The following is a 12,234-nucleotide window of genomic DNA, read 5'->3' as shown; positions in this document are numbered from 1 at the left end:
GACGAGCTCTGAACTTGCCCTTTGGAAATATGCTATCGCTATAGTTTTATAGTTATTCAAATGAAACTTCTCACATCTTTATACTGTAGTTATAGCGGATCTCCATTCTACTTAAATATAAACATCCTAGCCTTATTTATTGGCCTACTTAATCTATCTTGCTTCCTTAATTTTTAAGACAAAAACCAGAAAATTATGAATTTCAACTAAAATCTTAATTTGTGAGATTCAAAGTACTGTTTCTATTAAATTATTATGGAAAAGGAATCTAAATATAAATTTTTAAGTCTCTAGCTCTTTTCTGTTGCGCCAATGATTTTTACAGAAATACGTCCAAATTTCGAAAATGGTTAAAGTTATCGAACTGATATTCAGCACATATTAATTTAGTATTACTCCTGACATGCTAGAACCGTTTAAGGTTATTTACTTGATTTTAAAAGTGTTGCGCAACATTTATGACGTCAGAGCTAGTTACAGCGGACTGGCTGGCACACATTGAAAAGACTGATGTGAATTTACTATGGTGTGAGTAGGCTGCTTCCCTACACTATCCTGTGCAAAATTCATCTCCCAGTACCTACTGCAACCTACATTCTTCTGCATCTGCTTAGTGTATTCATCTCTTGGTTTCCCTCTACGATTTTTACCCTCCACGCTGCCCTCCAATACTAAATTGGTGATCCCTTGATGCCTCAGAACATGTCCTACCAACCGATCCCTTCTTCTAGTCAAGTTGTGCCACAAACTTCTCTTCTCCCCAATTCTATTCAATATCTCCTCATTAGTTATGTGATCTACCCACCTTATCTTCAGCATTATTCTGTAGCACCACATTTCGAAAGCTTCTATTCTCTTCTTGTCCAAACTATTTATCGTCCATGTTTCACTTCCATACATGGCTAAGTTCCATACAAATACTTTCAGAAACGACTTCCTGACACTTAAATCTATACTCGATGTTAACAAATTTCTCTTCTTCAGAAACGCTTTCCTTGCCATTGCCAGTCTACATTTTATATCCTCTCTACTTCGACCATCATCAGTTATTTTGCTCCCCAAATAGCAAAACTCCTTTACTACTCTCTCATTTCCTAATCACCTGACGTAATTCGACAACATTGCATTATCCTCGTTTTCCTTTTCTTAATGTTCATCTTATATCCTCCTTTCAAGAAACTCTCCATTCGGTTCAATTGCTCTTCCAAGTCCTTTGCTGTCTCTGACAGAATTACAATGTCATCGGCAAACCTCGAAGTTTTTATTTCTTCTCCATGGATTTTAATACCTACTCCGAATTTCTCTTTTGTTTCCTTTACTGTTTGCTCAATATACAGATTGAATAACATTGGGGTACGCTACAACCCTGTCTCACTCCCTTCTCAATCACTGCTTCTCTTTCATGCCCCTCGGCTCCTGTAACTGCCATCTGGTTTCTTTACAAATTGTAAATAGCCTTTCCCTCCCTGTATTTTACCCCTGCCACCTTCAGAATTTGAAAGAGAGTATTCCAGTCAACATTGTCAAAAGCGTTCTCGAAGTCTACAAATGCTAGAAACGTAGGTGTGACTTTTCTTATCTAGCTTCTAAAGTAAGTCGTAGGGTCAGTATTGCCTCACGTGTTCCCATATTTCTACGGAATCCAAACTGATCTTCCCCGAGGTCGGCTTCTACCAGTTTTTCCATTCGTCTGTAAACAATTCGTGTTAGTATTTTGCAGCCGTGGCTTATTAAACTGATAGTTCAGTAATTTTCACATCTGTCAACGCCTGCTTTCTTTGGGTTTGGAATTATTATATTCTTCTTGAAGTCTGAGGGTATTTCACCTGTCTCATACATTTTGCTCACCAGATAGTAGAGTTTTGTCATGACTGGCTCTCCCAAGGCCGTCAGTAGTTCTAATGGAATGTTATCTACTCCCAGGGCCTTGTTTCGATTTAGGTCTTTCAGTGCTCTATCAAACTCTTCACGCAGTATCATATCTCCTATTTCATCTTCATCTACATCCTTTTCCATTTCTATAACATTGCCCTCAAGTACAACGCCCTTGTATAGACCTTCTATATACTCCTTCCACCTTTCTGCTTTCCCTTCTTTGCTTAGAACTGGGTTTCCATCTGAGCTTTTGATATTCATACAAGTGGTTCTCTTTTCTCCAAAGGTCTCTTTAATTTTCCTGTAGACAGTATCTATCTTACCCCTAGTGAGATAAGCCTCTACATCCTTACATTTGTCCTCTAGCCATCCCTGCTTAGCCATTTTGCACTTCCTGACAATCTCATTTTTGAGACGTTTGTATTCCTTTTTACCTTCTTCATTTACTGCATTTTTATATTTTCTCCTTTCATCAATTAAATTCAATATTTCTTCTGTCACCCTAGGATTTCTACTAGCCCTTGTCTTTTTACCTATTTGATCCTCCGCTGCCTTCACTACTTCATCCCTCAAAGCTACCCATTCTTCTTCTACTGTATTTTTTTCCCCCATTCTTATCAATTGTTCCCTTATGCTCTCCCTGAAACTCTGTACAAATTCTGGTTTAGTCAAGTTTATCCAGGTCCCATCTCCTGAAATTCCCATTATTCAAGATATTGTGTGCAGAAATGGGAAAGCTGATCCAGCTGTACACTTGAAAAGAAATCCATCCTTGATTCTCTTTGAGTAAACTTAAATATTGAAATATTATGGTACATTTAGATTGTAAGCATTTCAATATGTGAATGTGCAAATGATTAGTTCTAATTAGTGGATTTGCATGTAAACGTCTGTGATTGTTATTATTTATGATAAATGGTAAGATTAGCACTGTCGTACTGTGTTATCCTTAATGAAGAATTTCAGATTTGAAACGGTTTTCACCTACTGAAAGGTTCCGTGGTAAATTGAATGTGACTGTTGACTTTCCACTAACTGGCCTAGACCTGAGTGCGTATGCTGCTAACAGGGGTCAGGGTTGCACCTACAACTTGTATGGAGTTGCAAACCACTCTGGGACAACTTACTCGGGACACTACACTGCGTACTGCAAGCATCCTTATACGGGAGAATGGCACGAGTACAATGACTCGAGGTGAGTCTTACATAATTTATTTCACTTTTGATCAAGAATGAAAAATAGAAATATTTTAGTCCACGAGTTAGCGAAATTTTTGTTGTGGAAGATGGTAAGAGATGGGAAACCCCACACTAATGCCATACCCTGTAAACTAGTTTTTGGGTGTGGCAGAGGGTACTTTGTGTACAACTGTCACTTCCCTCATTCTTGTTTTTACTAATGGTCCACACAAAAAACAATTGTCAGTAAACCTCCGTGTGAGTTCAGTTCTCCCTGATTTGACCTTCATGGTCTTTTTGCGACCTGTGCATCGGAGGAAGCAAAATGCTCATTGACTGTACTAGGAACACATTCTATTGGAATTGTAACAATAAACCACACAGTGATGCATAATATGCCTCTTGTAGCATCTGCCACTGGACTTGAGCGAGCATCTCTGTGTTGGTTTCACTCTTACTAAATGAACTACTTTTCTTTAGATCTTTTTCCCCACTCAATGCTATATGGTACAGGTCCCAGACTTGGCGAGCAGTATTCAAGTATTGGTCAAATGACAGTTTCGTAAGCCATCTGCTTTGTGGGTGAACTACATCTCATCCTTCTCATGACTCTGTCTGTCTCTGCCATACCTGCGATCAGTTTATGTGGCTATTCCACTTTAAATCATTCTGAATACATACTCCAACCCATGTGGGAGGCACAAACCACATTCCACTGAACCCACCTGTAGCCACAGCAAAGCCACAAAGATGCCAGACCTTAACTCCACCATCACATTTCCAGCCCCATGCTGCTTGAGTTTCAGGCAGCTGCTGTTCTGGGCGTTCATTGCACCCTGTGGTTTTGTTCATTGTTTTTGCTGTTGGAGGAGTTATTACTTCGTTTGCTGTTACTGTTATTTATTTTGTGGTACTGAACTATGCCAGAAAGGAGTTCATCAAAAGCTACAAGTGGAAATGTTCCTCGTCATTCTCTCGTCTGGGGAGAGGCATACAAGGTCAGTCAAGAGAAATGATTTGGTGCATTACGTGCCTATTCTGAGAGTGAAAGACATAATGGTGGCCTACTGCTCTCTGTTAATAGTGTTAACCGATAGAACTGCTGCAGCTCTGTACATAACCAAAAAGACTTTTGTGAAGATCAGCAAGGATATGTTTGAGAAATAAAAAGATCCTGGAAAAACATAGAAACTTGAAATTCTGGGGGAGGGGGGAAGCTGTATGGATAATCAGATTACCAACACAGACTGATCTGCATGTAGCATTGCATGATCTACAATTTTACTGTGGGCATTTTTGTGGCCATAAGCTGTTGATGGAGTGGGAGAATGTAAGTCCATGGTGATGCCGATTTTTTTTTTTAAGACAGATCCGTAGCACAAATATTGATGAAGTAGTGTGGATTGATGAGATGTGGTCTGTTCTGGTCACATTGTCAAGCAGAACTGTAAAGATGACACAAGTAAAGGAGCACTGGAAATGTCTTCCAGCAAGGGGAACAGACTTCTGTTTTATGATGCAGGCACCTCTGTAACTAAGTGGTCAGTGTGGCTGATTCCTGGGGTGGGGGCCCAGGTTCAATTTGTGACAGGGTCAGAGATTTTATCTACTCATGGACTATGTGTTTCATTGTCCTCATAGTCATTTCGTCATCATTGATGTGCAAGTCACTGAAGTGGTGTCATATAAAAAGACTTGCACTAGGCAGCTGAATAACACCAGATAGTGTCTCCCGGCCAGTAATTTCATTTCAGTGGTGATCTGTTCAGTACAGATGTAGATGTGTGAAGAAATTTATTCTGAAGATTGGATGAGAGTATTTAATATTTAATTTTTTTATTACCATGTAGTACATGGATCCACTTATATTATTTATTTAATCATTCTAATCCTACATGTATAGAATATATACAAGGATATTCGACGTGCTTAAGTCTTTACAAGATAAAATACAGTTTGTATTGGATTCCGGAGGACTAGATATTTAAGTAATTTAGCAAAGAACCATATATACAACAAACATTAGAGACAACATACAAAGTAGAATATTTGTAATGCATCTTTATTTTTGTTGTTTGGTTTCTAGGTACTCTGTCAGACTGTAAAAGCAATGACCAATCAAATATGCCTTTAGTTCAGCCTTAAAACTACTGTGTTTACTTACTGACTAAGTATGGTTTGGCAGATTATTGTAAATTTTTATCCCAATATGTAGAGTGCCTTTTTGGCACAATGATGTTCTCACCTGTTTCATATGAAAATCAGATTTTTTTTCTTGTCTTGTATGCATGTATATCTTCATTTTTAATAAGATATCTGGGTGTCTATCAATATATTGTTTTATGAAAACTGACATTTTGTAGATAAAAATCCAATTAAGAGGAAGAACTGACAAGTTTTTGAATATGAGTCTTCATGATTTCCTGTTATTTACCCATTCAATAATTCTTAATATTCTCTTTTGCATCTTGGGAAGTTTAATATTTGTTGTTGTATTGCCCCAGAAGATTGTGCTATATTTAATTACAGAATGCACGTAGGAGTAGTGTACATTTAACAGGCTGGCTTTGCTGCAACAAGTTTTTAAGATCCTTATCATTTAGTAGGTTTTGCTTAGTTTTCTTTGCAAATATTCAATGTGTACCTCCATTTGGTGTTGTTCTGGAGCCAGAGTCCCAGAAATTTTGTGCTGTAAACACTTTCAAGAACTCTGTCCCTTAGTTCTATTTGTATGTTTAGGTGGTGCCTTTCTTTTAGATTATAGAAGTTCAGTGCTACTGTCTTTTCTTTGTTTATAATTAGCGTGTTATAGTTGAACCACAGTTCTACACTGTTCATTGTTTGGATGGCAGAGTCTTTCACTTTTTCTTCTGTTTTCTCACTAATAAGGAAGCTTGTATCATCTGCAAATTGGAGAGTAGTTTGGCAATACTTGTTGTATGTAAGATCATTGATATAGAGGAGAAACAGAATGGATCCTAATACACTGATAATTGAGGAACACCATATTTCACATTTTCACATCCTGAATAGTAGTAGCTGATTTTGTTGTGATCAGTATATTGCACTTCAACAAACTGTTTGTGACCACATAGGTATGTCCTGAGCCACTCATTGGATATACCTCTAATTCCTAATTGGTCAAGCTTCTGCAGTAGGACATTATGGTCAATGGTGTTGAAAACTTTGGATAAATCAAGACAATGCCCATCACAAACCCACTCGCATCCAGTTTAGCATAGATTTCATTAAGAAATTCAAATATTGCTCTCTCAGTTGAGTAGCCTTTCCTGAAATCATGCTGTGAGGGAGAGCGAATTTTATGTTTATTCCGGAAATCAGACAATCTCTTATAAAAATTTTTTCTAAAATTTTTGAAAATACAGGCAATAGGGCTATTAATCTATAATTTGTAACACCTCCTGGATTTCCTTTTTTGAGCAGTGGTTTCAGTTTTGCTGTTTTTAAGCAAGAAGGGCAGGTTCCTGATGCCTGTGAGCTGTTGCACGAGTGTGTCAAGGGTTCAGCTAAGGCAAGACAGCATTTTTTAATTATTGCATCTGGTATTCCATCAATTCCACATGAGTAGCCTGTTTTCAAGATTTTTATAACTGATAAAATTTCTTCAGTATATGTGGGTGAAAGTAACAATGATTTAGACACATTTCTCATGCTATTCGATGATGGAGGTGATATTTTGTTGTGTTCTTCCAGTCCACTCACCAACTGTTCACTTATGTTTGCAAAATATTTGTTGAAGGTCTCTGTAGTTTGATTGGACAAGAATCAAACATTTATATATTGTTTGGTTTCACTTGTTGTTTGATTTTTTTATAACTTCTCATATAGCTTTAGATTTGTTTTTTGAGCTTTCAATGTGTTTGTCATTTGCCATTAACAGATTTCATATTTGATAGGATACTAGCTGACAGACGGGGCATTGTCCTGATATTCATTTTGCCAGTTTGATCTCTGACCAAGATGAACATCTTCCTTTCGTTCATTATTACGCAGAATGTACCCTTGCAGTAGGCTCGGTGTGAGATGATCGTGGATAGTTTCTGTATGCGCGACACAGCTTCTTTGCATGTCTACAATACAATTTTATCAATGTTTCTACAGCAACAGTTCTTCACATATCCATAGATGGCTACTGTTTTCTCCTACAGCCATCTGTACTTCACAGTTGAAAGCTGTCAAAAGCACTATCAGATCTCACAGATTTCCTTAAGTTGACTTGATTGTAGGAGTGACTTAGTAAGAAAGAATATGTGTATTAAAACTGTATGTATGATGCAGCATTTTTTCACACATCTCAGTGTTTGACATCACATCTCTTGAACTGTGTGTTGGTACATTCAGCATCACATGTGGATACTGTCTGCAAAATGTGTTGCAAATAGAGTTACTAACAAAGAAGTAATAAATTTAAACAACATGCATGATTGTGCATGATGCGGAAGTTTTTCATGTATTTCATTATTTATGACATTATATATCCCAAACTATAATAGGTATGTGGTTCTTATACCAATAGCAATTGTTGCCTGACAGAAAGGGATATGTGTACCAAGTTTGATTGAAACTGGTTCAGTGGTTTTTTAGGAGATGTGGAACATACACGTGTGCACTCTCTCTCTCTCTCTCTCTCTCTCTCTCTCTCTCTCACACACACACACACACACACACATGCACGTACATTTTTATAGTGGATTCAATTGCATCATCCATTTTGAATGGCTACTGTATGGACAAATGAGAAGCAATGTGGGTTTCTTGCTAGTCCGACTCTTATTATACACGCCTGCTGCAAGAGTCAATGAAGCGACTGCTTTGTTCCTTCTTCTACTTTCCATGCCTCCTTAAAATTAGTCTTACTTCCTTGTACATCTCAAACCTTCCCACCAGTCGTACTCTACAGGATTAGCTCTTCAATCACACTGAAAATTTCCTTGAATTTATCTCCTACCATTGTTTTAGTTTGTCATTGTATTATATTTACATCATTTGTATTGCACACTCTGACATGCCCAAAATCAGTTTGAGCAGTCCAGACTGTGTTAGTATCAATAAAATTTTCTTTGCATATTAAATGAATATTGTCAGTGTTCTATAGGATTTTTTGTTACCAGAATAGTACCACAAAATGTAGAGAAAATGGGGGCACATTTAATGCAACACTTTCCTTTGAGTGCAGTGTGAAGCAGTGGTCAGTATGCCGTGCACTCATCACATACAAGAATATACAACGTATCCACTGTGAAAGACTTTGCCATTATATTAAGTTACGAGAATGCCATGTGGAGGATGCACAACAGCATCTGTCAACAACGAGATGCAGTCTTGAGGCACAAGTTGTGCTCAATTTCAGTTTATGCATTCAATTGAGGTGGATTTCTTCTTGACATCATTATAAAATTATTTAAATACACTTTTCAGGAATGGGGCTGTTAGTCACTTGCATGTTCCATGGATCATAATTTTGACCTCTCGCTGTGATACAGAATGGATTCGTTTTAAATTTCAGTACATTTCTCGGTGGAAAATATGGCAACATGCTGACTATTTACAAGGTTTTTTAAGAGCTGTAATTTTTTTATATGTGGACAGTGATTTACATTAATGTTTAATGTCTCTATCCCCCCTTCCCCAACTCTCTCTCTCTCTCTCTCTCTCTCTCTCACACACACACACACACATACTACTACTACTACTATTACCACTATTACTACTACTACTGCACATTCAGAAATTCTTCTGTGGAGTTGTCAAGCAGATGTGATTTCAATTTGTATTTGAACTTAATTTTATTATCCACTAAGTTCGTTACATCACTGAATGTGTAGTCAAAGATTTTTGTGGCTTATTATGCCACTCCTTGTGCCACACACAGGTTAAATGATGGATTGTGTAAATAATTTATTCTTTTAGTATTGTATTTATGGATGTTACCATTGTTGTCAAACTGTGTATGATGGTTCATAACAAACTTCATAACAGAGTAAATGCTCCGTGTGACTGTTGTCATTATGCCAGACTGTATAAACAGCTGTCTACAAAAAGTTCTACAGTCTATACTAAACATTATCCTTATTAAACATTTTCATGCAATGCACTCCCTTTTTCCTTAGTGATGAGCTACACAGAATACAGTGACATAAGACATTAATGAATGAAAGCAGGAAAAGAAAGTCAACTGTTTGACATTTTTATCTCCTTAATCTGATATTATCCATAATGCAAAAAGTTGCATAGCCTCGACATTGAAGATGCGCTGTAACGTGTGGCCTCCAGTTCAGACTCTTTATCAGTAGAAGCACCTAAGAACCCAGAACATCTTTCATCTTTTTTGATTTAACCTCATTTATAATTTCTAATGGTGTGGTGAGGCCTTGGGCAATATCGAATAACATTTACGGAGTTTTATCTAAATTTAATGACATTCTATTTCCAGAGAATCAATTATTAATTTTCAAAACAATACATTTTCAGCTTTGGAAGTTGCTCTGCTAGACTTGATTATAATACTTGCTTTATCAGCAAACAGAACTGCTGCTGGGTATGCAATGGAAGATGGTTAATATATAATGAGAACACAAGCGGAGCCAACAACGAGCACTGTGGTTCACCTCAACTTAACTGTATTATATTCTGAAAGCATTGTCTCACCAGGAGGCCTCTCGTCCAGTGTTAAGTATGTTCTATGTGAGACAGTGTGATCAGAGGTGCAGTGGTTGACACTGTGCTACAACTGACATGCTCCCGTATATTTTCCATGTTAAGAAAGGTTGCCAAATCTACTCTGTTTCTCCTAAAATTTCATTGTTAGGATCTGTAGTTTTCTGCATTGTCTCAGTTGATAAGTTAGTCCTTTACAAACTTCTGTATGGCTGTTTGGCTTCAGTTGTTCACAAATTGTTCCAAGAAATTTCTGGGATTATGGACATGCCTCAAATGTTTCCTAATTATAGCACAATGGCATTCAGGAATTTTACTTGCGATGTTGCAGTTACCACATTGTTCAGTGAGATGCGTTATTCTTATTTATAGATTCTTCCATCACTTCTTGTTAGGACAATTCTACTGATCAGTACAATAAAAACAGTTTACTTGTTATTCAACCTCAATAAAAAATGTTTTACTTCTTACGGGTTCCGAGGGTTCTTTAGCAAATGGCTTGTTTTATGTGGATCATTGGGAAGGCGTACAGACCACAATATTTTAAGCACATAATTGAGATCGTGTCATATGATGATTTGATAGTAATGTTTTGTTGAACTTTGATGTGTTCATTTGTCTACACATTTTTTTGCACCTCTGTGTATACTGTGAATGACATGTGCCTTCCCACAATGACAGGAACATGACTTGTAACTGGTTTATATTGCTTCTGCCATACCTTTGTTCATTCCACAACTTTTGGGGCTCTCCTTTATGATGGATGATGTGTGAATGAACAGACAGAATTTTGGCTCCCGTGACCGCATTCTGTGTGACCTCATATTAGCTACCAGCTGGCACTAATTTTTTTTCTTCAAGAAAGAACTCTCTCTGTTTTCTTCTGAGTGTTGTTCCCTTATGGGCATCCCTGCTGGCTAGTTTTCTATTCTGCACAGTGTAGTGACATTGACATTTTGTGTCTATGGGAACGTCTTTCATTGTTTTTTGTATTTGTTTCATCTTCTCTTATGCCCCCTTACTTCTTTGAGCCGAAGGCAAAAATGTAATTTTTAAATTAGATTGTGCTTGGATTCTCTTATTAATACATTTGATATGCTACCTCATTACAAGTGCTGACAACATTTGTAGGCTCATTCTAATAGATTTAAGGGAGTGCAGTGAATGCCCTCTGCCATTGATAAATGTTGAATGGGATGTTGAAGACTGGGAAATTGTCCTTGTTTTTCAATTCTGTCATTAACATATCTGGATATTGAGTGTTCAAAATATATAAGATACATTTAAAGTGTGGCACAATAAAATCTTGACAATAGGTTTCATCACTGCAAGTTTAGGTACTTTTCTTCAAATCTCTTCCTGAATTTGAGCCTGCTGGGGGCATAAGACTCAATAACTGTTGGAGATTTTTGGTCAGATGTTTGAGCTGAGTGAAAACAAAGATTCCCTGTAAATTACATAATAAATTTTTGCCTGGATATTAATAGTCAAATGTAGAGTGGAAAATCAACAAATGGGCTATCAAATTGACCAGCATGAACTCCAGCTTTGCAAAAGACTTTTTTATTGAAACTCATGCTGGTCAATTTGATACTCAAACCCCCCCCCCCCCCCCCCACACACACACACACACCAGCATTCTTTTTCTCCCTCTCCTCTCCCACATTTTCAACCACTCTCCCTTCTCTTTCCCCTTCCTTTCTCCCTTTGTCCCACTCTTTCTTTGGCTATGAAAAGTTGAACAAAAATCCATTGTGTAATTTATTGGGAGTCTTTGTTTTCAATCCAATCAAACATTTGACCAAAAATTTCGAGTCTAAGAGCAGCATTTGGCTAAAGTTTGCTTTTTGGTTTCCACTGTGAGAGAACTGTTGCTTCTCACAGTTTAATACAAAAAATGGTTTGATTTTAGTTGGTATCTGATGACAAGATTTCCTACTGCTTCACTTAGTGGGAAAATTTAAATCTGGCCACATTATGTGACTAAACTATTAATATTTGAAAAAAGTTTCTCTACACTAATAGTTAAGAGTTAAAACAATGTATTTAGAAAATAAAAGCATTTCAATTACTGACTGAAGTCAACAGCACACTCTTCCATGTTGCATAATGATTGGATTCACAACCTCACACCTATGCCACAGTTTTTAGAAGGGGAAAGGCCTTAGCAGTGTAGAAAAAGTTGTTGCATGATACAATTTCCTGTCCTTGCATCATGTGTTAAAACCATCAACACCTCACCATTTGGGGAGTAACCATGCAATACATTATTGATAATGTTTCACCACTGAATGGCAGACAAGAAATGTGGCATTCAGTTTATACATTAGCAGAATAATTGGCTGGTTTCCAGTTTCAGCTGTAGTATTCTCTGTTTTTACCCATGTCAACACAGTGGCATCATCGTTTTACACTTCATTAATGTAAGCATGTTGATATTTATTTCAAGAAGTATAAGTTGATTTCTCCTTTAATAAAACCAGATGTTGGTGTTGTTGCCAT

General features: G+C 37.2%; 1 protein-coding gene across 1 annotated transcript in view; it reads left to right on the top strand.

Annotated features, from left to right (window-relative positions):
• The window catches only part of LOC126204359 (ubiquitin carboxyl-terminal hydrolase 2-like), a 278,662-nt gene that overhangs the window by 260,044 nt on the left and 6,384 nt on the right, over positions 1-12,234 (top strand). Inside the window, exon 9 of the mRNA XM_049938734.1 lies at positions 2,842-3,070. Coding sequence (XP_049794691.1) covers positions 2,842-3,070 — 229 coding nt within the window. The remainder of the gene's footprint in view (positions 1-2,841; positions 3,071-12,234) is intronic.

This window comes from Schistocerca nitens, chromosome 9 (assembly GCF_023898315.1).
Source record: "Schistocerca nitens isolate TAMUIC-IGC-003100 chromosome 9, iqSchNite1.1, whole genome shotgun sequence".
In the NCBI taxonomy this organism is placed as follows: Eukaryota; Metazoa; Arthropoda; class Insecta; order Orthoptera; family Acrididae; genus Schistocerca; species Schistocerca nitens.
Note: the sequence above shows the minus strand (reverse complement) of the source record. Positions and strands in the feature narration are given on the sequence as shown.